The 26,680-nt window shown below is 35.4% G+C and overlaps 2 protein-coding genes across 4 annotated transcripts in view; both read right to left on the bottom strand.

Annotated features, from left to right (window-relative positions):
- Positions 1–1,766: 1,766 nt before the first annotated feature.
- On the bottom strand, positions 1,767–8,202 carry pth2 (parathyroid hormone 2). The gene is made up of 3 exons (XM_015351196.2): positions 7,996–8,202; positions 4,678–4,787; positions 1,767–2,810 (listed from the first exon to the last, which is right to left on the bottom strand). The coding sequence occupies exons 2-3, from the start codon at positions 4,782–4,784 to the stop codon at positions 2,414–2,416; spliced, it is 504 nt and encodes a 167-aa protein (XP_015206682.1). The 5' UTR covers positions 4,785–4,787; positions 7,996–8,202; the 3' UTR covers positions 1,767–2,413.
- An 11,416-nt stretch (positions 8,203–19,618) lies between these two features.
- The window catches only part of rin3 (Ras and Rab interactor 3), a 45,169-nt gene continuing 38,107 nt past the window's right edge, over positions 19,619–26,680 (bottom strand). For 2 of the 3 annotated variants that reach the window (XM_069193409.1, XM_015351231.2), the window contains 2 exons: positions 25,222–25,385; positions 19,619–23,722 (listed from right to left, as the gene is read on the bottom strand). In XM_069193409.1, the coding sequence (XP_069049510.1) occupies positions 23,405–23,722; positions 25,222–25,385 (482 nt within the window). In that variant the 3' untranslated portion in view covers positions 19,619–23,404. The remainder of the gene's footprint in view (positions 23,723–25,221; positions 25,386–26,680) is intronic. The other variant, XM_015351230.2, reaches the window with a different exon arrangement.

The following is a 26,680-nucleotide window of genomic DNA, read 5'->3' as shown; positions in this document are numbered from 1 at the left end:
GCACAGGACACAAAGGGATGTTTTAATATTCTCTTCACAACCGGGTCACTCTCCTGCAACCTCAGGGACACACTACAGACCTATGATATTTGATTAGAATTTCTGATGTCCAACTTGTAATGCACACATGTCCTGTTGGAATTTAAGACTTCAATGATCTTTTTAGTCACAGTGCTAAATTTTCATGTTGCAGGGCTGTGTATTATAACTTAAAGCATTAATTAAGAACAATTTATTTTGAACACTGAAAACCTTGGTTTGAACACTGAAATATGGTACATTTTTTAGTTGAAGGTGGTAACATTGGTAAATGTAAAATTTTGAGATCTACAGTATAAAAGTAAAATGGCAGAATACAGTTAACTGTTAAATGGCAGAAACATTGGAGGAATTTAAAAAATAATATTCTACTCAATTCCAGTGGAAGAACTGACCCCTTCATTTACCTTATGATAAATTTTGTGCATTTGTAACCTGAGTGGGAAAGAAAGGATACTTTTCTAAAGAGAAAATGATAACAAGGCCAAAGTATTTTTTTTACTACTAAGGTATGTTATACTGATATCTTTATCAAGAATTCCTGGTTTATTTGCTCTCTCACTGCTTTCTCAACTGTAATTGCCTGTAGTTTTTCCCCCGTTATTGAATATCTTGAAATGTTTGAAAAAACAGGTTCTTGTTTTATGCCCTCTTTTTTCTAATGTAGTGAGAGTGGTAGTAAAGCTTTTTTTTTGTCTACATTCTCCATTTGCTATTGTGCAATCACAGAGTCAACCAACACATCAACAATTATTTCAAAAGATGATGTTTGTCTGTAATAACCCTTCTGGAAAAAGAGGTAAAATATAGGACTGCAACCTAGACATAATGCTGGCCCATTGTAGGCAACATAAACAATTTAGAGACATCAATTAACTTGATGATGGAAGATGGAAGAATTAGAGTAATAATGTGGACACAGAAGAGGATGCAAGCTTCACACAAATGCACCCCAGTCCAGTTTAAAGCTGACAATATTTTAGATATTATCCACATCTTATAAAGATGATTTTAAAAGTTAGTCAAATTTAATTCTAGAAACAAAATATTTTTTAATCTGTATTTTGTATCTGAACTACAAGGGTCACATGGTGCAGTGGATAGCATGGCTGCTTTGCAACACAGGGATCCCTGATTCAATTTCTGGGGTGTTATCTGTGTGGATACCCAGTTTCTGGGGGTTTTCACCAGGTACTCTGATTCTCTCCCACAAACCAAAGACATAGGTACAGTAGGTTAAGGTTTTCCCTTCTGGGAAAATTGGACCTGGTGTGCTCTGTGATCAACTGGCATCTTGTCCAGGGTGTACCCTGCCTTGCACCTATTGCCCACTGTGGTATAGTCTCTGGTTCCTCCTGAATAAACCACTGGATAAAGTAGTTTATAAATGGATGGATCCAAAACTGTATTAGGAACATTTTATTTCTTACTGTTGAGTAATCATTCTGGTTTATTCTATGTGTTATTAATTTGCATGGTAACATGCAAATAATCTCAGTGACACACTAGTTCTACTATCGCTAACACAAATGTTTATTGGCTAACTGTAAAACATGCAAACTAAATAATTACAATATGTAAAAGATTTTACTGTGAAAAACTATTTGCCAGTTTCATTCCAAAATACAGATATGTAACAAATCTGTATTGAAAACCAATTTATTTGATAACAAATTGAAAAGATAATAAATACTCCTAGTGAAAGAGATATTGATAGGGAAAGCAACTAGGATTTTATTAGTTTGGACATTTTATTAGTGAAGAAAGTCTGGATAGTGAGCCAGTTTCAGCATTCTAAGGCAATAGATTACTTTCCTTACAGTGAATTGTGCAGGCTATAGTCATATTCATATTCTCCATCACATGTAACTACACATGAGCACTTGACCAAAAACAGCACAAGTCAAAAACATTGAAAATATATACAGTAGGATGAACTTGATGAGACACAGAAAAACATGCCAATTTGTATTATGTAAGATGTTCGCATTATGTAACAAGAGAAAGGGGGTAAAAACATGGGAATATGTTTCATGATACAGTATATGCATCTGTGATTACATAAAGGTAAACAGTATTGTTTATGAGAAAAGTTTCTAGTGAAATTCTAAAGAAGGATTTTCTGACCCATATTCTTTTGAGATACACATTCAGATGAAGTTATTATTTATACTTCAGTAATATCACCAGATTATCTTGTAATTTTGACCTCAATTATATAAGACCCCTACACAAAACAGGGAAGTACACATACAGTAAGTGGCAAAATGTCATTAAGCAACTAAATTGTACACTTTATTAGTTTTAAATGACATTGCACACAAACTGAATAAGAGCTGAACATTTTCAATCAATTTTATTAAACCGGAGTTTCTCACTGGGAATTGACCACAAGCAGTTTCTGCATGTAAGAATTGAGCCACTTTTGTCGTTCCATAGCGGTTAATAATTTACTCTTTTCCCGAAATGCCGCATCATCTGCTACCACTATGTTCCTCTTCTCCTCATTGGCCATCTGCTGGGACCAAGGCAAAGGCCAGCTCTTGTTGAGATCCTCCTCCTGAGCAAGGGATTCCATCTCTGATTGGCTGAAAGGAAGCCAAACCCTTCCTGGTAGGCGCAGGGATTTAGGCTGGGGGTCAGAGATTCCTGGAGATGACATCATCTGGACACTCCAATCACGGAGAGACACAGAAGGGTAGAGAACTTCCAACTGTGGACGGAATCTGGAAGAATCATCCTGACCAATTCGAGGAGGTGCAAGTCTGGTACTAAGAAAACATGTAAGGCTGTTTACTTATTTCACCTATTACTTTGAATTACATGTCTCAGAGTTTAACACACATTACAGTAGGTCATTCTCTAAATGTTTGACTACAATTATAAATACAATTTTTAACACAAACTTAAATACAATTCCTTAAATTTATCCAGTGCTTTTAATCCTAAAGAATCTCAAAGCATTTTTGCATACGGTATGGAAAGGAAGTTACTGCATTCACCAGAGCTGACAGATCAGCCCCATTACTTAGCGGATTGAGAAATGAGAAACTTCTTCACCAGTTGAATTACTACTACAACACTTGAAACCACTTAATACAGGAACTCAGATTGTAAAGCCTAGATTGAATTTAAATCATGACACTGAGGATAATACCCCTACTATTACAAACAATGCCATGGAATCTTTAATAGCTATGTAATCAAGACCTTGGTTAAATTATCTCATCTGAAAGAAAGCGCGTACTACAGAACAGTATCTTTAATCCACCAACACCATAAATACTGTAGCTGTGATCAAATTGTCCTGGAGGTGTCCATTCCAGTACTGACCGGGTCCAAACTTGCTTATCTTTTGAGATCGTTTTAATGAGTTTGACTACAGGGTGGTAGCGTTACAGGTTCACATTCAGATGATTATTACAAACTTAATACATAAATATATAATATACATGTGACTTTGAACTGAATGTTCTGTGATCCTGTTGTTTTGGTCACTGTGTTGGACATCATCGAAAATACTTTAAAAAGCTTAATTTGGTTGTGCTTTATTATAATTAAACCTTTCCCTTAAGAACATTTATAACTTACACATGCATTATTAAAAAGCAGTGTCTTCATCTAAAGTGTTTGTGTCAAAGTTGTTCATTTAAATAGAATACTGTACCTCTGCATTTGAACAATACAACATCTTATTTTTTAGTATAATAAAACTTCTAGTTTAATTGTTTAACCTTCAGGTCAGCTTTTATCTTCAGTACAGCATGACATGGACTTGATAATAAACTTGTTTTATTTTTTGCAATGCCTTTTATAAAAAGTAATGCTTTTTATACTTATCTCAAGACAATTCAGAAAGAGGAAATTAACCCAATTATCACCAGATATTTGAAGGGATATTTAAATGATCTGAGCTACTGCAGCTAAAATTGTTTAACTAGTGGAGTAGTTTCTTCTAATATGTACCAAAGTACTGCATCAAAACATGACGCATTTAAAGAACCAAGTCAGACCCACCTCACATGCAAATTGTGGATGAAAAATACAAGCCATTATTTTCAGATTGAAGAGAATGAAAGACTGTTTAGCTTTCTAACAATCTGAGGCCTTTTTTCAACCAAATGTTTAATCTCTGCACTATGAGTATCCTGAATACATCAAAACCAGAATTCCCCATGCAAATTAAGGTATATTTGCTATATTTGCTGAATAATCTCACATTGTGGGCTCAAATCTGTCTCAGTATCAGCTTTCAAGTCAAAATTGTATCAGGTATATGCTACGTGTTTGATTTGAATTTTCTACAAAAATCAAAAATCAAAATCAAAATAATAAATACTCCTAGTTATGTTTTGCGTTTTCATAGAATATCAATTCCAATGTAATTCAAGCATCAGCTTTTCATTGTTTTAAGCATACAGGTTTCACAGAAAAATAGGTTTTGATAAATTGTGTGTGAAGTGAAGTGAATTTTTTAAATGGTTGCTGTTAGAAAAAATGCTTTTGCCTCACTGATTAAGGGCCAGAGTGCACCCGAACACCCACTTTTCTTTGCAATAGCAGTCACTTGTGTTATAAGACACGATGAAACACAACAAAAGAAGTAATGACCTGCTCTCTCTTGAGTGGCTCCCTTACCTGCGCAGGCTGCGTAGGCGAGGAAGAGTGTAACCAGAAGGCAGCAAGGTCGAGACAACAAGAGCCAGGAAAAGGAATGCTGAGCGAGGTGGGGAAACTGGCTTCATAATCTACAAAACAAAGAGTGACACTGAGGACTTGTGTGTGTCAAGTGAAGAGGCTGAGCTATTGAATGAGAGATACATTCTTGTGAAGGGAAGGTCAGAGGGTTTCATACTAAGTACAGTATATATAGTGTTATTTCGGTACATTTTCAAACTGCTTCTTCCAATTCAGGGTCGCAGAGGAGTCGAAGTCTCTCATGGCAAGCAATGGGCGCAAGGATGGACACAGGGCCTAGCGTCACCTCAATAAATTGATTTCATAGCTGTACATATGTAGCAGTACAGTTTGTAAATTCGACTATCCATTTTTTAAAATTTACTTTTAGTATATGATATTATAATTTAAATTATACATTTTTGATACCTTAAAATGTTATTAATTACAGTTTTTACATTTACTTTTAATAGCCTACTGTAATTTGCAAATCAACGTTCTCATGTATCCTTGGGATGTCAATCTCTCCCTTAAAAAATTTTCTTCTTGACAAAAAGAAGGTATTCACTCTGTGGCTCAACTCCAAAATTTTATTCTGCCTGACAGCTCTTTTTAAACTTCATAAAAACTCGACCTAGACATATGAAAGACCTTGAAGACTGTGGATTCTCTCTTCTGTTCTTTCACTACTTTTTTCTAACTTTTCTCTTTTTCTTTTGCTTTTCTCTTCAAAATCTCTAGTTTCCTTTTTTCTGTTATTGTTTTTTTTATGTTATTGGTGGATTTTCGCAGTTTGTTTAGGTACCAAATCTTTCATGCCATGATGATTGTTCACATTTGTTAATTATTATATATGGTACCTTGTAATATTCTTTCTTTTCCCTGAAAAAGCAACAAACAAATGATAAAAATACTAACAGTTTGACAGTTTCAGATTATCTGATATGTAGTTTACTACACAGTATTCAGGGTTGCCTTGAAGAAATTACAAATGCACAATTACATTCAGGTGAGCTGTAAAGGTGTTTATGACGGCATACTTTACATGTTACAGTTTTATTTTGAAGACTGAAATATAATTATTATTAATAAATCTATAATGCAATATTAATAATTAATATTGCACAATACGATATTACTGTAATAGTAATTACTTTGAATGGATGACACATAAAAGGAACATTGAATACTGTAGGCTTTAGATTGTTTTCTATTAAATAGTAGAAACAATATGTAGTTAAATAGATCAGAAAAAAATAAATATTAAGTATTATTCCAATAAATTGCTTGGTTGTTATGAAACATCTTTAACAATGCACATGTACTTTGCTAAACATCACCTAGCAAGGTTAGACATAAATGGTTAGATGAATATGGAAAACATGTACTCAAAACTAAGAATATCATCACTAAGAGTTATGTGCCTCTGCCTCTTATTTTAAGAAATATCCGAATTAAAAGCAGTTCACTGTGTTGAGCTATATATTAGGTACTAATCTTCCACAATCCTCAGAAGTTCTTTTAGTTTAATTTTAGTTAACAATTTCAATGCTCAACAAGCACATTTACTTAGGGATTATGATTTCAGTGCAGGAGAAGAATTGGACAAAGCCTGCAATTTGTTCTTGGGTTTGGTTAGTATACCATGATTCTTGCTTCTAGAAAGGTCTAAGTTAGCAGTACTTTTACTCATTGGCACTTTGGAACATTGCTATTGACACAGCAATTCAAAAGATATGATATTTTCTGTTCCTTGTCGAAGTGCGTTTCCTCATCTTTTTATCATTTCTTTCTCTTTTGATTCTTGACAGCAAGCTAAACACTTTAATGTACAGTAATCTCTTGTAGAAGTGTACACAGTATGGTCTGTTTCATCTGTAGTTGCTTTTGTGTTTTGTGTTTCCTTAAAACAGGGTTTAAATACGTAAATATAAAAACTATTAAAAAATAAGATGCTAAAATGAACATTTGTGAAGCATCCTAAAATGCACAAAGCTCACCAAAGTACAAGCAGTTCTAATATCAATAAATTTCAAAACCAACAAGGTGCATATAGAGTTTATATTCAGTATACAGTATGTGAATATTATATTATACTGTATATATAAAAATATGATATAATATATAATCTATTAAAATAGTGACCCAACGCTTTGCTACAAAGTCATTTGTTAGTTTCTTGTAATATAAGTGCATTATTTTTCAGTGATACTGCACTATTACTGTATACTGCTGTAAAAAACAAATTTTCTTTAAAATAAGCACCTTTACATAAACCAATGAGAAGACTTATTTCCTAAAGTAAAGTAGTATTAAATCAGTTATATAAACTTTTTTTCTCATGTATCTTAACCCAAAAGTATAATATATAATATAGGAACAAGTAAAGGTTTATTCCTTGCTGAAAAGAGAAGAAAGGAAAAACAATGTTTTGGCTGTGGAGCTTTCTTCACGTATTATATACTGTATGCAATATACTGCATAATATATACTGTATGCATGCATTTGCACTTACCGGTCATGCAAAATGTAAAAGGGAACACATGCTACCTTTTTAATCAAAACTAAATAACACAATTTAATAATTTACTTTAATATATTACTTTGGAGTGCATTACTTTTACATTTGTATTTGTGTCCCAACACAGAAAGCATGGACGCTGTTTCCATTGTTTGTTTTGTTTCCCTGGGATGTTGTAGAGTGTGCTGAGCTCATCTTCAGAAAGCAGCAAACAAATGTCAGCAAAACCCTTTACATATTATTCAGCCTTTATGATTCTCCTACGACTTCTAGCCTTTTTGCATGTGAGATATGGTCCTCTGAATATTAACGAGAAAGACAACATTTTACAAGATCAAGAATGTTAAGTCACTGGCCCACCTCCTGTTGTTAAAGATGCTCAAGAAGAACTATGAGACATGCAATAATAAATAAAAATAGGTTTATATCCCTGTTATTTACCAACTAACTTAAAAAGTTTAACTTAATGATGAACTTGACAAAGCACAGCAAGCATTTCTTAGCGCATTTTTCAATTCAGTTTTGTTGGATCAATACTATAATTTGTCTCGGCTTCATCTTTCTCTTTTTCTCCATCCAAACGATTGTTATTTATTTCATTTTTGTCAGTTCTAATTTATTGGATTTTGTGTCGCTTGCTAGTTTATTTCCCTGTAGTACAGTAGTTTAGAAGATAACATGGTGAGAAATGAACAGTCTTGAGTAAAAGGAAATGAAATGCTAAAAATATTAAGTATTTTTTTAAATGGGGTCCTTACCTTTTGAAGTGAAACCTGTCCCCAGCTTTCCAAATTAAGCTGTTGAAGTGCTGGCCAGGTGCTGTACCTAGTGAAGAAACTGTCATTTTTGAGCGCCTCTTATATAGGCAAAATACCACACATCTGTCAAAAAGGATGGGGTGACGGGGGAGAATGAGATTAAAAGAATTGTTTTTCTGTGCATGTGTATATGTATTTCTTTAAGCGTAGCTTTTAAAGGAACTCGTAACAAAAACTGTGGTCGTCTTGTTCTGTTCTTAATTTAGAAACAAATCTTGAAGAGCAATAGGAGCCAGGAAACCAAAGAACAAACTAAGTTTGCCTCTGTGGAGGCTCCTGCATTTAATGAGGTCTTGGGCAAACTCAACATGTTTAAAAAAATATTCCTGTAAGTCAAGCAAATCGTTTGATGATCTTTTGTTTTTAAGACCAGAATCCGAAGTGTTAATGATTCTATTTCTTGTCCCTTCTGGTTCCGATTCAAATTTGATGCATATTTCCTGGCCCACACATGTGTAGACCACATTAGAGCATTCGGCATATCTATCGTTACATCTCAGAGGTCAAATGTCATCTGGCGTTAAGTGTAGATTATGGAAAAAGAGGAGCCCAATTTGCAAGTAAATTGATCGCTCCATTGCTTTTCTCTTCCTACGCATACACCAAGCAGGAAAAGGAAAGAAGGAGTCCTCGTTAAATTTGAAAAGGCCGTTAAGAAACCTGTCACAAGATTGATATGCATAGATATGGATGGAACGCTTCAGAATGGATAGAGCCAATTGTTATTATTAGTATAACTGAGAAAAGGTTGCCTTTGCAGTGATATAAAATGCGGAAGTGACAAATAGCAAGTAGTGAATCTTTCGTAAGTAGATTATTACATCATCACAGACCAAAGTTAAAATTAAAGACAAGTTCCTCTGTATGCTGTCACGCAAACTAAATGACTAACATTTTAGTTTCCTGCTTCCCATGTGAAATGTTTCATGCAGATTTGTTCAGCAGTGAATCCTGCCTTGTAACATGTGTCTCTACGTTAACCATTGTTTTAACATTCCAAAAAACACTAATAAATGTGCCTCTTTAACCATTGTTCTGATATATTGACATATTGACCCTCACAGGACCAGGACTGGATACCTTTGAACTAAGGGAACTGAGCATTTCCAGCCTAGAACAGAAGAGATTTCTATTCAAGACTTAATTTAGGTCTATAGAAAAAAGTTGACTTATCTATGAAGACAAAAAGTTAGAAACATATGCATTGGTTAAAAGTTCAAAAGAATACAATCATTAACAGTAGATCATATGGTTTTTTGGTTAAGATCTTAAAAGATTGAATGGGAATGGTCTGCAAAACTATTCTTCAGCAAAGAGCCAGCTGGGACAAACTACTTAACCATGCTGTGAGATCTGATTTACTGGGGTGCATCAAAAACCAGACAGAGAAAAAAAAAAGTAAAAAGGTACTAGCAACAAAACAAGCACAGTCTTTCTTTCTTCTTGTGAATCTGAAAATAAGAAAACAGTATTTGATAGGACAGGTGTGAATAATTCTCAGAAATTCCCAGCCCTGGATCTGCTGCTTTTCATTCCTGCTGTGCTGTTTACTCAATTGAATCTTTAATTGAACCACCACATTGCTTGATTGGACCATTGGAAACCCTTTTTATTGCTTGGAATGTAGAGATCTCAAGTTACTTATGAACCTCAATAGTTAAAAGACAACATGTTTAGGAATTCAATTTCATCCTATAATTACGCCAATAATTTGCTCAGGCATTATGTATCAATTAGGGAAAAGTAATGCCGAACATTGAAATGAAACAGTTTTTCTAATCATTAAGGTGGTAGGTTTTCAAAGCAATTGACATTACACCTTGAACCCCTTACATGGATTATTGTGTTAAATTAGCCAACTTTGGTTGACACTTTTCATTTTATTTCAATTTACTAACTGTGTAAATGCTTTACACATTCTCAACAGTGACAATCTAACAGACAACTTTAATTATGAGATTCGTCAGCTTCGTAGTTTTGAAATGCAAAAAAAACTTTTTTTCTGAAACTTATTTTCATAATTTAAAATAATGACCTTGCATTCCGTGGTAGCTGCTGTGAATCACAGGAATATGAATTATTGTACTTGCTCGTTATTTTAGAGAAGAATCAAATTACTAAATCAGCACGATTTTTTGAGCCTCTTGGAGATAATTAGTTCAAAATGGGTTTGAGAGGCCCAGGATCATAGGTCACAGAACTGATTGAAAAAATGTAAAATATCAATGTTGACCAGCAGTGACCTTATGAGTCATTTATATTTAATGAAACTGACATTCAAATTCTTTAATGTATCCAAGGCAGGATTATAAGGAAGTCAAAAAGTGCAAACAACTTTCTTTTGAAAATGGAAACAAGGAATGTACTATAACATAGAATGGAATACTAATAATCTAAAACTCAACTCATGTTCCACCATGTACATCAAAAAACATTTTGGTTTCTGGTTTTATGTCTCTTTTGGCATGTGTACTGTAAATGGAATCCACTAAAATGAGTGGATGATTAATGTCAGCCTGAAGCTGGGATTGTTGTTGTTGCTGATCTCACTACATTGCATTATGATCAATGCATATTGAAAATGATTTTCAATGTATTGTTATAGCAATGATTGCTACGATAGGCTCTGAATCCCTTGCAACCCAGAAATGGATGGATAGATGGATAATACAGCAATATTGTCACCAACATCAACATAATCCCTTCAATTTGTAGTGGTACAGTAGTTATTGTCCCCATTGCAGGAGTTAATCAAGATATAGTGTGTCATGATAAAGTACCTGGGAAAAGTGTCAAGTCTCTTCAGCCAAGCCAAACAGGCTTGTATTTGCATCCAACCAGTTAAATCAGAAACATACACTGTAGATCTGTACAGGAGCTTACTTCCAGCAAGATCATATGTTATCCAAAATCTTCAGTAATGTATTTAATCATGAACAAATGACTAAATAACACTTTATTACCACAATTCCTGAATTTAACTTTAGGATTGATTACTTTAAAACATCCCAATAAAACATGAACATGTAATTTGAGTTCCTTAAAAGTAGATTCAGTACTAATAATAAATAATAACAAAAACTACACAGGCAGTGTAAGAAGCCTTAGTTTAAGTTATCTGTTTTTAATTTTTACCAACTTTGCCTTCAGATATCTTTCACATTTTAATCACTGTCTAATAAGGCAATATAGAAATAGTACTGTAGGAAATCATTTTGACTAATTTCATTTTTCATCATTTTTGCTTTTCATGTTCCTCAGGTTTTTTAAATTATAATCTCCTCTTTAATTTAATTAATCTTACATTTAATTTAATTTCCCTCTTCCCTTCTTTTCATTTTGGAGTTTCTTCTATCTTCTAGTGACATCACAGTTTTTTGCATGTTCTCCATTAATTTCTTTTTCTTCCCTTTTACAATTCCTAAAACAGAAATGGTGTTTCAGTCATTTCTTTTTGTTTTAGTTTTACATTCAGGGTCTCAACACTATGTGCATTTATTACACAGCACACAGCTCAAAAGTCTTTATTGGAAAGGCATAAAGATAGTTCTCTTTAACATCAAAAAAGCACTTCTAATTTTGGTTCATCGTTTTGACATTGAGTAGTTGACTTTCCACTTAATTGCTTAAAAAATTAAATTAAAATATAACTATTGATTTCTGCATGATGAAATTATTAACATTAAACTGGACAGAAGGGGGTGTTTAATTAAGAACTCATAAGTATTTAAATGTACTTATTTCTGTACTATTGAAAGTTTTTTTTTTCTTTTCAGGTTAAAAACATCATTCTAGTAGAAGGACATGGTATTTAGGACTGTTTAAACCCTCATGGTGGCCAAATAGTTACTGTAGATCCAGCAGTTCCAGCAATTTGTGAAGCACAAGACTGAACGATATGGCATATAAGACCAGAAGGAAAGCCTACATCCCTCAATATAAGCACAGTTTGACAACAAATATTTACCTTTTAAAAGATGCATCATTGGATGCATGACAGTGGTTACAAAGAATTGTCTTTGAGCTTGCTTATTCACAGCTGCCACTACATTCAATAAAAAATGGTGACTTCACTTGATCTTCCTACTCGACCCTGCCGCTCTGCATCACACCTCATTAAAAATAATAGAACCCCGTCATAGCAAACCATTATCTTCCTCATCTTGTATTCAAAATCCCACAGCTGACAAGTTGTCACACATCAGTTTCTTCTTTCTGACAGTCAAGATATCATCTCCCTCCAACTTTTTGATTAAACACAGCACCCCTTCCTTCACTCCAAAAACCAAACAAAAAACAGTTTAATAAAGCACTTCTGTTTGCTTCGTCACTCAGTGACGTCCTACAGTACATTTTCGGGATTCTTCTGGTTTTGGTAAAGAAAGTGAAAAGCGACATTGTTGCATTCAGTTGCTTAAAATACAAAAATATATCTAATCATTACAGTAAAGCAGCCTGCAGTATTATTTTTAAATTTCTCAAAAACAAAGAAAATTATGTTGTACTTTTTATATCCTGTCACCTAACTTTATTTTAATTAACCTTATTTTTCCTTTTTATACTGTTACCTAGGACATTAGAGAAAACACTACTGTTCTATTTCACTGCAAGAATAGGAATCTCAAAAAGATAAGACTAACGATGAATTGCATCAACTAGGATATAAACATAAACAACAGAGATTCAATAAAAGCACTTTACAGAATGAAAGAGGGAGGTAATGTGGTGGGGCAGTTAGACTTTAGCTAATGTTGATGGTGGAGAAAAGATACCTGGGGTTGTTATGGTTATTTTCAATGATGTGAGAGAAGTAGGTGGATCTAACAGATTCTATCATATCCTTATATTCAGACAAGTAATCTTTCCAAGCCTTAAAATGTAAGTTTAGGCCAGAAAGACGCCACCTACTCTCAAGTTTTTGTATCCTTTGGTACTCTAAAATGTCAACCAGATAGTTTAAATCGGGAGTATAGTTGCGTGAGGCATCATGTACTACTGGTTTCCCACCTTTCTCCCCTCCTTCCCTCTGGTAAGCATTATAAGAGCAAAAAGGCACAAATTTCCTGTAAAATAATGTATACATGTGGTTCACCTGGTTCTGTTTCTGACCAATAATTTTGCTTTTGTTTCTAATCCTTGTGTTTTCCTCTACCCATGATACCAAGATTCCCATTAGAAGTCGAAAGGTTAAGAGAGCATGCTCTCTACCAGACTTATGTAGGCCAATTCATAAGTTACCAACCCAATTACCAGCAGCCATATCACCCTGCAGCTCACAACTAGCAGCTCCCTGAAGCTAAGCAGGTGTGAGCCTGGTCAGTAACTGGATGGGAGACCTCCTGGGAAAAACTGAGGTTGCTGCTGGAAGAGGTGTTAGTGGGGCCAGCAGGGGGTGCCCACCCTGCGGTCTATGTGGGTCCTAATGCCCCAGTATAGTGACAGGGACACTATACTGTTAACAAGCGCCATCTTTCGGATGAGACATAAAACCGAGGTCCTGACTCTCTGTGGTAATTAAAAGTCCCAGGGCATTTGTCAAAAAGAGTAGGGCTGTAACCTTAGTGTCCTGGCCAAATTTCCCATTGGCCCTTACCAATCCTCCTAATAATCCCCATCTATGAATTGGCTTCATTACTCTGCTCTCCTCCCCGCTGATGTGTGGTGAGCGTTCTGGCACACTATGGCTACTGTCACATAATCCAGGTGGATGCTGCACATTGGTGGTGGTGGAGGGGAGTGCCCATTACCTATAAAGCGCTTTGAGTGGAGTGTCCAGAAAAGCGTGTAAGCAATTATTTATTATTGTTATTAATTCTAGGATGTGTTTGCTCACATCAAATCTCCTCGACCTTCTCAAGAGAAATAATCTCCGCATGGCTTTTTTTCAGACTCTGTTTTTTAGGCTGTTATCAATGTACCAGATACTTAAAACAAGGAGCAATCTGCACAAGAAGGCGTCCTTCAGATGAACTGAAGACTTCATGGAATTGTTCATAGGAGTAATTGTGTTAACCTCAGTGTCCTGGTTAAATTCCATGCTGAATTTGCAGTCTGGCTTCCTTAAGGTTCCCCTTTCATTCAATTGGTGAATTAATATCTTGGTTCTCCACTTGAATTGTCGTGCAGTGGGGCTGCTGGCACTGAATGCTTGTTGCACATAAGCCAGGTGGGCATTGCCCTTCAGCGGAGGATTAACTGTAGGAGGTCAACACAAGTAAGTTCTTTATGATCCTTTTGTTTGAAACAATATATAGATATAAATGCAGTTAATTGTATAAAGCAAAGACATAAAGACATAAAGCAAGATGTTGGACTTGCCCTGGCTTCTTACTGGAAAAGGATGAATTACATCATCACATAAATTAGCTATAACTATCAAATGTGTTATATGGGCCAAATAACCTTTACTATTTACAGTATGTGGTACAATACATCAAGGATCACCTTGTCTCACTTGGTGATTCACAGGTGAATATAGTAGATATATACTGTGGCAAACACTACCTTCAGGCAAGGCAGTCCCAAGGACCTGCACAAAAACATGTGATCATTGCTGAACTCATGTCCAAGAGGTGTTATTGCAGACTGTTCCATGATTTATATCCTTTATGTACTAAACAAACTCTAATGCAACCATGAAAGAATGTGCCCAATCACCCCTCACCAATAATCTAAGCAATCAACAAATTATTTCCCAATGTACCTGTATCTCTTTACAATGTTTAGAGACTATTTGGCAGCCTACAGTGGTAAGCGTGCTATAATTACTCTCATGTTTTAGGCCGGCCTGCCACATACTGTAAATTTGAGCCTCACTCATGATGATATTTTCAGTGTGGAAAGCCCATCTGATATCTCCTTTTAGGAGAAATGCAATCATAAAAAAGTACCATAAGTAAAACCTACTGCTATACTGAATGACGCTTGCAACCATTACTCACTCTGACAGATCAAAGTCTCCCTTTTCTAAAATGTTCCCTATGAATTTATTTCTGTATACATGATCTTTCAGTGTAGACATATATGAGAAATCCTTCGCTTTTTGTGCAAGAAATATTATCCACAAGCCCTCAAAGTACTTTACACACAGATTTAAGATTCCATGTGCTTATAAAGCAATAAAAAGAAAGCACACTGATCTATAAAACGTACCTCAGTGAATTTTGGTCAACTTCTGGATTGATTAACCCCTGATTTTAATATGTTTTGAAAGAGCTTTGTGAGTGTAATGTTAATTAAATCCCCCATTCTTGTAACAATACATATTTGTTATCAAGTTCAATTGATATTTTGTAATGCTTTTAGACCTTGTGCCACTTCCTTAAAAGTCATTAAAGCTGAGAGTCATTAAACACTGATGAATCTTGGCAGATTGTAAAGAATTGGTGGCATGCTGGTGTGGAAGTTAGACTCAAAATGGCAGACTAAGGAATCCTCAGGTACTTCATCGAAACAACCCAGGACAGCAAGGTACCAGCCCTGGACTTTATATAGATTTTCATGATTCATTATAATTCATTTGCCACAGGAATGACTTTGGATTCATAGCTAGTAGGTTGTGGGTTTAGGGTCCTGCTGCAGACACTGCTATAGTAATTTGAGTATTTTACCCCAGTTGCTACTGTCCACCCAGCTGTATAAGTGGGGACCAGCATTATTGTGGATAATCCCTGTGATAGACCGGTGTCCCATTTAGGGAGCATCATGTTCTCTCTAGGGCAGCATGGTGTCACAGTGGTCAGCATTGCAACATTGCAGCACTGGGGCCTTAGGTTCAATTCCGAACCTGGGGTGCTATGTTCATTGAGTTTGTATGTTTGTATGTTCTCCCCATGTTCATGTAGGTTTTCACAAGGTGCTCTTGTTTTCTCCCACAGTTCAAAGACATACAGCACTAATATGTTTTTACAGTTTTCTTCTGGGAGAGGTGTGAGAGCGTGTATGTCTGTATTTGTGTCTGTACGTGACTTATGATGGACTGGCGCCCCATCTAGAGTATTTCGTGCCTTGTGCCCATTGCTTGCTGGAATAGGCTCGAGCTCCCCCGCAACCCTGAATAGAATGAAGAGGTAAGAAAATAGATGGATGTATCTTCTTTCTTGCAAAGACCACGATGAGTTCTGTCATGATGAGCATTTATAATATGGACCGCACTGTTACCTTATCTTTAAATGTAACAATGGCTTTACAGTATTTTATCAAACATACATAATGTCAACAAATCCTAGACTAGCACTTCACCTATTCTGATTAAAATAGCTGCTTTCATTTGTTCTGTTTTACAGTATCTTGGTAATAAAGAAGTTATAGTGTGGCAAAAGTGGCATTACATGTCTCTTTATTGTTATTACATGCCAGGCGACCCTGAGAGCCATCCACCACTGGCACTTCTTTTACTGTGTGAATGAAAAGGTCATTCCTCCCCCTGCCTTTCCTTTCAAAACCAGATCTTTTTGCTTAAAGCAATACAAAGTTGAAGAAACCGCAAAAAGTATCAAAACTGAATGTTTTATGTGTTGATAAGCACCTGTGCTTTTTTTTCTGAATATCTAATACTTCATTTTAAAAAGCAGCGATTTAAATGGTTGAACAAATCAGTTTCGAACTCATGTACTAGCAAATGTACCACAGCTGTACATAATCGTCAGCAGAAGCTCAACAGTGGAGGCTAAAACTACTTTGGGGAGATTTCAGTTTTAACTGTAGTGAGAAATTCCCTAGTGTTTTTAATTGCTTCCTTTTCAGTCTGAACTTTATCTTACAGTATTACTCACTGACAATGAGAATCTGACAATCTTAAATACAGAGTGATTTGTGTGTGATTTCTGTTCACCGTATAGGGTAACTGGAAGAAGTTATATGCTTTCAACAAATGAATTCAATCCTATGGAGCTTCTAGATATGTAAAGGATTATCATTCTTTAATTTAAGGAAGTGTGATTGCTCATTGTACACATTTCAGTTTTTTACAGTACCACTGCATGAATTTGATCTCTTTCTAAGGTAATCAGATAACATTTAGCTTGTAATGACATATAATACATGGTTTCACAAACTGATAAACATTCTAATCAGGGAGTCAATACATTTTAATTAAATAAAAGTTAATGAAATGTTCTGAGAACATCGACCAATCAAACAATCTGAAGACAATTCCTGCCATTAAGAGCTAGCAGTGAACAATGTATCAACCCTGAGATTCAGGGGAGTGCAAAAATTCTGTTCTGCAATAAATGAGTTTTAACAGGTGTCTTCCCATGTCAAATCTGGGAGTTTAAAGCATATTAAAATATTAAAGGAATCTGTCTAAAGTAGCATCAGCAATCTATTTATCCTGCTGAGGGCTGTGGCAAGCCAGCACCTGTTCCAAAAGCACAGGGAGTAATGTAGGATTGATCTCCACTGGATGAGATGCCAGCCTATCACAGGGTCAGAGACTAAACATTACTATTTTAACTGTTTATAATAAATCAATCACATTTGGAAGGAGGCAGTTAGTGTAGCACACTACTCTATACTCTATACTCTATACAGAGACACCTGAGACTGGAAATCAATCCAGGCTCCTGAATCTATAAGGCTGTAGTGGGAAGTTCAATCAATCAACAGATTGATCAGTCAGTCAATCAATCAATCACATTCAATCTTTTATTTGCTATAGAGTCCTTTGCAACAGCTTGCTACAGAGCACCTTACAATTTTGTATAATACTGCAAATTTGACCATTAGGGCTAGGAAGAGAAATTAAACTTGAAAAATGAAAACCTGGGGGGTCCCAGGCCTGATTTTTGACACTCCTCCAGGCAATATGATCTGTGGTACAAGTAAAGGTAAAGTCCACACAGCCCCCACAGCAACATATTGTGCAAGAACTGATGCCTTAGCTTTAAGCACTAGCCTTTGGCAATGAGTCCAAATGCTTCCCCATTACACTGTGCTGCTCCACTTCATTTAAAGATTGTTTAAGTTTGTTCAGACAAGAGAACACAATCTATGAAAAAGGGATAGTGAGGAGACAAAGGGAGAAGGAGATCACAAAATGAGAATCCCGCTTTTCAAATGTGCTTTATTATTGTACTCATTACTTCCTGCACACCATTATCTCATGGGTGTCTGTATGGTATGATATCACCTCTTTTTTGTTACATTTGTAGAAAACAAATGGCTGCACACAAAGTAAGGGGAAATTAAGCATAGACAACATGACCTAACCAACTAACATAACTTTGGGAAATTGGGAAGTAGAAAGAAAACACTGTCAAAAGAAAACCAGGTAAACACAGGGGAATGTGCAAACTCCACAAAATGGACCCCTGTAGATTGTAACTCTTCTATGGTAATTGTGTGTGATGTTGCACTTCTCTATACCTTGGCAAATTCCTGTCTACAGATAATGAACGTTTTTAATCATCTATCCATCTTTTGTTGTCAATTATGGTTTTGCAATGTATATTACGTACTAATGTGCCATTGCAGTTCTTTCTAATTCTAAAATTTTGCTTTTGGCAAAACAAGAATTGTTGTTCACAGTTATTCAGCTCAGATGACAAACAATACAAAGATCCAAGGGGGTTGATGGAGTTCTTAAACCATTGATCTACTACAGTAGCAACCAAATGAGCAGGGGTTCTTATATTTAGTAGCCAGGGTATTTTTTCAACCTATATGAAGTCATTGTGAACATAGTAAGCAAATAGAAAGTGGTTTTTAAATTAGACCTTTAACAGTTCCTACTTCACAAACTGGTAAATTGCACTTGTGCTAAATTCTCTGTAAACAGCATTTTAAATGATATTTGTGGGTGACAGTTTATTTGGAATTTGGAATTTGGATAAGTGTGAGTGTAAAGGGAGTTGTTTGCACTGCATTAACAGAGAGCATAACAGCAGAATGGTCCAAGCATATGGTTTACACATTCTGTGAAGACCACTGGTCTGAATAAGTGGAGCACATCACCAATATGCTTTCCTTGAAATCTGTCATCACATACATCTACGAGTAAATGTGTAAATAGCACAGCGTCAGAATTTCCCTTATGTGTGCTGTGCTTGTAATGAGTGGTAAATCATGCTTGTAAACATCAAACATCTGTGAGTAAAACAGGGCAGATTCCATTTTCTAAAGACTTTGACTATAAAGTTTGTAATTATGAAAAAAATAGACCCTCGTAACAGTTATGTTAATATACATTTTATCTTATGTCTTAAAAATCCTACACACTCAGAATAATTTTGTTAAATCTCAGAGGTATTAGGATCCCGATATACTGTACAGATCGATGGGATGCTGAAAGCCTGGAATAAACTTAAGTAACACTTCTAATTGTATTCATTACTTAGCATCCAGGAACTGCAAATAGAATCTGTACAGTATTATCTTTGGTAGCAAAACAAGTACATAATGTAATTCCACCACTAGGGGGTATGATCACACAAAAAGCGTTGAATTTCAAATTTAGTAATGGGTTTTTAATATCCATAAGACTGAGCTCTTAGTTAGTTGATAATGATACTTTTTAACTTGTTTAAACACTAAGACCTTGGTTTCATGAAATGCCAGGCTGTTATTTTTGTCAGTTTATTGTTACCAAGAAATATAACAGTGAGAACTCCACTTAGCTGGTCATTTATTTTGTACAGCTTGGTCACAAGTGATACTGACACTGCATCAGCATTCCTTCAATAATCTTTGTTCTGCCTTAGTAGAATTTCTTACAACACAGACACTTGGATGGGAGAAGACCAAGACATTGTTATAAGGTTGAAGTTAGCCTAAGTAAATAAGAGGTGAGTTGGAATGAAAATTGTAAGATGAAGATGTTTTCCCATACCTGAGTTAAGAGCAGATAAACCCAGTTAGAAAACCCAGCATGCATACTTTACACATATGTCTCTGCTGTGAAGATGCTGTTAAAACTCCACACTCTACAATGCATGAAAGCAGGAAATTCCCATTTCAGAAAACTGTTTAAATATAGCAATTCTCTTGCATTTAGTCAGTGTCTTTAATGCATGTGTGCTGAAACTCACTCACCATTTCTAATACCAACATATATTACATTTTGTAAAATATCTGTTGTAGTAATGCACACTTTAAATTTGGCACAAGCATACAAAGTATACAAATACTTATAGATGAAAACAATAGTGATGTATAATAGAATGTTACTATAGAAATTTGTACCCTCTCCAAAATACAGTTTTAGATAATAGTTAACATGCAATTTTCCACTGTACTGTAAAAAAATAATAAACAATCATTATAACTGAAAAATGATTTAAAAAATCATTGTAATTGTCAGATATAGTCTGTTTTCTGACTTGAGGACATTTAAAAGCACTTTTAGTACAATGACAGCGTTCCAGTTTTTGAATATGTTTTATGCTGCTGTTTGGAGACATTGAAGGCATCTGTTTAGTGCAAACACAAACAAAATAAGAAGGACTTAAATCAAAACTCTGCATGTCAGCTTGTAGTATGAACTTTATGAACAAACATGCATTTCTGAGAAGGGAGGACAAGGGAAATCTGGACAGCTATATAAAAGCAAGGTTAGACTGCACTGGAGAAGTGATTAAACTGTGGCTACTCCTAGCCTAATCTGGTACAACCATTAAAAATTACATCTTCCAACACATTTGAAATACTGTTATCTATATCATTATATTATTGCTATATATTACTGCTTATTACAGTATATTACTGCTTGTTATATAGTGATAGTTGTACAAAATCTGCTTTCCAGGCTGTAATTTTGAAGTTCCTGTAACAGAACAGCCACATCTGGGGGGCAGCATAGAGACACTCCAGAACTGGAATGAACTGGAGTTACCTGGCTCCTAGTTTATTAGGAGATTGGCTTCACCTGTTTGAGAGCCAATTCGCTATTTAAGAACTCAGAGCGTAGACAGAGGTTGAGAAGATCCTTGCAGTCTTACAGATGTGAGAAACTTGATTTCATGGTGAAATTATTTGTTATTAATGGAAGGTTCCAGATTATATAGTTTGATTAGAAACAAAAACACACCTTAAAAGATCACTAGCTCTTAGTAAATGGTTAGCAAAAACATGGAAAGGGGTGACATCAAGCAGCACCCTTGGTTGGTGCCATCTTGGCCCGCAGCTCTAATAACAAAGTCTGTAAGAGCAGGACTGCCCAAGTGGGACCGACTGGATCGAGGTTTTAATTAGTTTTAATTACATCAGGGTTGGTCTGATCTCCACCTAATTCCTGTTAAAGGGGGTTTTATGTGTAGATCCTCTATAACACGCTACCAATCGAAGGGGGATCTGGCACAGTTCCAAATTTAAGATGAAAGTGTCAAGTGTTGATTTCCTCCAAGATATGGGTATTCAAAGTCCCAAGGGGATATTTCAACATGTTTTATTCAGTCTGTTTGGGCTGTGTGTATCTGAGGCTCTGAATGTGAGATGGCAGTTTTATCCTAGGGTTCAAGTTCACATGTTCATAGCTCATAAGTCAAGTTCTTACAAAAATCAATCCTTTTGAAGAAGGGAAATTCATGAAGGGAAGGACTGTTCTAAAGAATCAAGGCCATTCTGTCACTCACAGTGTACTGGCGCGTCCCTCAGTACTCTGCAAGACAAAATGTACAACTTAAGACAAATATGATTCTACGTTTTTAGATAATTTAAAAGTGAATTTGAAATCTTCTTCTTGCACAACAAGACACAACAACCCAGGAGGAAAATGCAAGAAGGCAAGAATCCATAGTGACAAGAATATTTCAGAAGAAAATGTGAGAAACGTTTCATTTGCATTACTCAAATTTCACTCATACCTGCATGGTACAGTATGTGGTTTGTGCTAAAATGCATTTTGTGCTATTTGCAATTCTTGATTGTAGACTTTGTCAGTGGTACTAATGTAATTAGGACAAAAAACAGAGGAGCCATCTGTGCCTTCCTGGCTCTAGGAAAAGTAAAAGCAAGTGAGCCAGGCTGTACTGTTTGTTTTTGGTTATTTTACAGGTAAGTGGACATATTTTATGATCTGTAGAGCAAAACTGACATAAATATACAGTATCAGTGTTACTGAATGTTCATAACATCTTTAATTATTCAATATGAATGATCTATTACAGAAAAACATTTCTTTTTGTATTTAAGTTTATTTGAAATAATTTATTGCTGATGTTCATGTGAAATAAAATTGTTCTGTGAAATATTTGGAATTTTAATTAAAATTATTTTATTTTTCAAAAAAGCTAAGATATTTGTTTCAAAATTAAATGCCACTCTGTAGGCGCTTTGTGGAGAGAAAATCTCTGAGGGAACGACAATGCTAACCTTATTTAGATTATCCATTCTCAAAAAGCCATTTTGTTCTGATAAGGGTTGAGACAAACAAGCTGCGTAAATCCTGGAAGGACAGTGTGTGCAAGGTACACTAGGGCTAAATTGTCTATCACAGGGCACACTCACAAACAATTCAGAGACAGCAATTGGCCTAATCAGCATGTCTTTAGGAGGTGAAAGCACCAGAAACTTGTAAACTTCACACAGGAGGCAACTAACTAGAACTTAGCCTAGGATCCAAGAACTGAAAGGAAAGTTAAAAGTGTTTTTAGGTATTCAGGTATTCAGCATTTCCTTTTCTATTGTGTCTTAAGGTCTAGTTTTGCCATTTTTTGCCATTCTGCTCTCCTCCCCACTGATAGCTGATGTGTGGTGAGCGTTCTGGCACACTATGGCTGCCGTCACATCACACAGGTGGATGCTGCACATTGGTGGTGGTGGAGGGGAGTCCCCATTACCTGTAAAGCGCTTTGAGTGGAGTGTCCAGAAAAGCGCTATATAAATGTAAGCAATTATTATTATTAATTATTGTGGAGATCTTGATTAAAAGCCATAAATGAATGGAGAATTTTTTGGATATATTCTACAGTAACTGACACATATTTCTAGAAGCCACTGTTCCTAGATAATGAAACATTTTACTGTATGTGTACCATGAAAGTAGATAAACATATTTCAATGTAATAACTGTTTGGAATTTCGATAACCATTAAGACTTCAACTGGTACATCATTGTATTATTTTCAAGAGAGGTAGAGATGTATCGCTTGTCCTGTGTATTTTGGAAAAGCAGGAAACACAACAGGGAGAAACTACTAAATCATTTTACAGAACCCTTTTTATACACAATCTTTAGGGGAAAACTTTTCTTTTTCATTATGATGATGAAGAATATAAAAAAATATTATCAAAACAAGACAAATATATTGAAAATAAGACATAGGAGCTCAAAGTCATAGCATTCCTTATGAATGCTCTGTAAATAGTTTCTTACAAGATGTCCTTATTTGTGAACATGACATTTTGTCATTCAAATCAGGCTCTCCGTCTCAGTTGGTGGAGGTTTGGCAGCTTCTTGTTCGGAGGTCATAGGCTTGTACACAAAATAATATTCCTTCTTGGGTTCACTGGGTTCGTGGAAGCTGGCTTTGATAGTGAGGGGCAGCGCATCAGGGGACAGCTGCTGGTATATCCCGTCTACAAGAACAAACAGCTGGTAACACTCAGGTTCCAGGACTTCAAACTTCTCTGCACATTGATTACACAAGTCCTGGGCTGTGGTGGTGGGTCTAGCCCCCAGAGTCTTTGTATTGCAGCCTGCATCCAGGAATGAGACATTGATGAAATCCTGCAAAGTTGAACAGAGAATGCAGAAGGACAGGTCAGACAAAAACTAATGGTTTTGTGCATAAAATATCGCTTAATCATTGAAATTTGTAAAATACAAATACTGTTGATCATTTAAATCCAACATACAACACTTTTCTCACAAAGGTTTGATGCAAATGAGATAAAGCCATAAAAATTCAGTTGTGTATTTGCAACTGACATGAATACACATCTGCTGTGACACAATACAGCAGTAGTGTTTCAACAGTTCTGTACACCTAATTCCCTAATAATCTATAAGACCTACTATATTTATTGTACATGTTTTATACATACTGTATGTACTGTAACTACTCTAATACATATGTAACATCTCTTATAATTGATTAAGTTTATGAAGCTTGTGATCATATTAAAAGTGCTTTTGAGTGCCAAAACTATGATGACAGAACAGGTTGTCTTTGTCATTTCATTTCTAACTCACTGTAAAAGGCAAAGCGTTAAAGAAACCACATTCTAGGAATTTATGATCGGATCTTTAACAATTCCAACATTTTCACCATTACTTTCAAGCTAAAAGCTGCAAATGACTGTTTTACTTATAATAGAATACTGTACATAGTGCTAAGAAGTAGCAGGTTACATGTACTGTACAGTATATCTTTGTTATGCTGGGTGGTTATGTATAAAGTGTAGTGTTTCCAACCACCAAATATCAGAGCCAGTATCCAGTGCTGTGCTAGCAGTGCTCTCAGGTCAGTTGGCTCGAGGAAAAGATGCTCAAGATGCTGTTCCCTGAGGTTTAACAAAAGATCGCACAGATCCTGACTATCCAATTTTCTAAACGTTTGGTAACTGATGGATGGTCAGTAAGGGAGCATGGTGCCGTTTATAATAACTATCACAAACCATTTGATAATAATTCTAAAACAGAAAGAAGATATATTCATTCACCATTTCCTTGATAAGCTTAATGAACATCTCAATTTGTGCCATAATAGACCAAGTAAATGTGCGGATCTCCACACTGCCTAATTACCATGTGGCAGCAATGCTGTAATACAGTATGTAGCCCTGTTCCTTACAACATGTAACTTGAATATTTTGTTTTAAAAATTAAATAACTAAAAAACTGCCCCTGCTGCCATTGCATTGACACAAGGATGCAAAATGTAGTCTCAGCTCATAAAGCTTTCAGATGTTTTTCTCTATGAATTTATGAAAATATGCAATACAAGGTCTATGCTCTGATATTGCAGTGCAAAATAGACAATTGTTTATTGGTTAAAAGTAACCCTTCTCAATTGGACTACAAACTTTCTTTATTCTAATGTTTGCAATGCCTACCAACAAGGTTTTTTGAAATTATCCAATCAAAATCTCCATTATTCCAATTTGAGACTGCTTTTCCCTTTTTTTCCCAACGTAAATGTTATGTATTAAACAAAATAAGAAAACACAAATGAGTAGGTGAACAATTAGAAATCACTGAGTTGTACACCTATTCATGAAGAGTACCTGTACTGAAGTCCTGGACACCCTGGCCCTGTTGAGAGTCCGACGTCTTTCCCAGCGGTGAATAGAATCTTGTATCTCAAGACTCAGCTGCCTTGTAATTGATACTTTGTCATAGTTCTTAATGTGCTCTAGGGCGCCATAGGTTGTGGTTAAGTAATAAGACCCTGTCAACAAGAAGAGGCCAAAACAGTTTAAAATCTTCATCAGAATTGTGGTGGTTTTGTAAAATAATATTAATAAACTATTGAAAGCATTGTGTAGAACACTTGCATGTGTAGGGACTTAACCGTAAACTAACCTTGTTGCAAAACTTGTTTTTTGTTTTGCCTCAGTTTTTGTACTGCACTATGATCTTTTGTAAAATGTTGGTAAAACTGGTATCTGATAAAACTCGGATGCATGGTTGCTTCACTTTCCTGAGCAACAGTGTTTTAGCATGGCACAATTTGATGAAGCAGATAGCTACAGCTTCACTAAGCCTGAATAATGTAGTCATAGAAAGTGAATATTACAGTATTATATTACTCAAAGCTCCAGGCAAATGCCTTTTGAGATTGGCTTTCAGTGTTACTAGCTTGGAAAAAAAGATTAGTTTAGGCGTTTTACATGTATAAAAACAAACATATCATACTGAATAAGCTAATTCTTTCCTTTGCCAGCGATCACATTTAACAATAAATTTATTTTTATAATTTATGTCAGAGAGATACACAAGCTTAAAAAATGTTGTTACAGTACTTGCCCACTTCTAAAAATAAAAACTGGAAAAGCATCAGCCAATATTTAAGGTATATATATCTATCTATCTGTTAAATATGCTAAAACCTAGGAATAAACCTAGGCATATAGTGCCTTGCAAAAGTATTCATCCACTTTTGATGATGTCCCATATTCATGAATTACAGATGGTGTATACATCTCTTTCTCAAAGTAAATATTTTTTTATCATAACAAAATACTCAAAGTAAACATTTTAGTAACAAACTGCAAAGAAAAATGAAAAGTAAAATATGATGAATGCATAAGTCTTAACCCTCTTTGCTAACCTAATTCCTAAAACCTAATTCTGCATGGAGTTTGTAACAAAGCACTTAAGCTTTTAATACAGTACTGCCAATGTAGCAATAGGATTTGTTGTCTGACTAGGCAAAATTAAAGTTTCAGGCCTAAATATAAAGTGTAAAGTAAGTGTTAAGCCTAAGTATAAAGATTTGGAGCAAACGCAATGCAGCACATGATTCTATCAGTCCCAGCTACTTCTCATTAACAGCTACTTCTCACTAACAGGGACTGGGAAGATTTATTTTTACAGGACATTGTAAGGACAGAGAACTGAATGACTTTCTTCAACGATAACACACTGAGAAATTTGGAGGCATATTGTATGCATGCGACCTTTGTTCATGTTTTTGTTATAGTTATTATTTTAATTATATTTAAGCTTTGGTGTAACAAAATG

The sequence above is a fragment of the Lepisosteus oculatus genome, chromosome 8 (assembly GCF_040954835.1).
Source record: "Lepisosteus oculatus isolate fLepOcu1 chromosome 8, fLepOcu1.hap2, whole genome shotgun sequence".
Lineage (NCBI taxonomy): Eukaryota > Metazoa > Chordata > Actinopteri > Semionotiformes > Lepisosteidae > Lepisosteus > Lepisosteus oculatus.
The sequence above is the reverse complement of the archived record's forward strand: the minus strand, read 5'-3'. Positions and strand labels throughout refer to the sequence as shown.

Bases quoted from the DNA above. Each gene is read 5' to 3' on its own strand.
- pth2 (XM_015351196.2), bottom strand. From the start codon at position 4,784: ATGAAGCCAGTTTCCCCACCTCGCTCAGCATTCCTTTTCCTGGCTCTT. The intron at 2,811-4,677 runs GTAAGGGAGCCA...ATGTTTTCTTAG, and splicing joins CGCCTACGCAGCCTGCGCAG to TACCAGACTTGCACCTCCTC.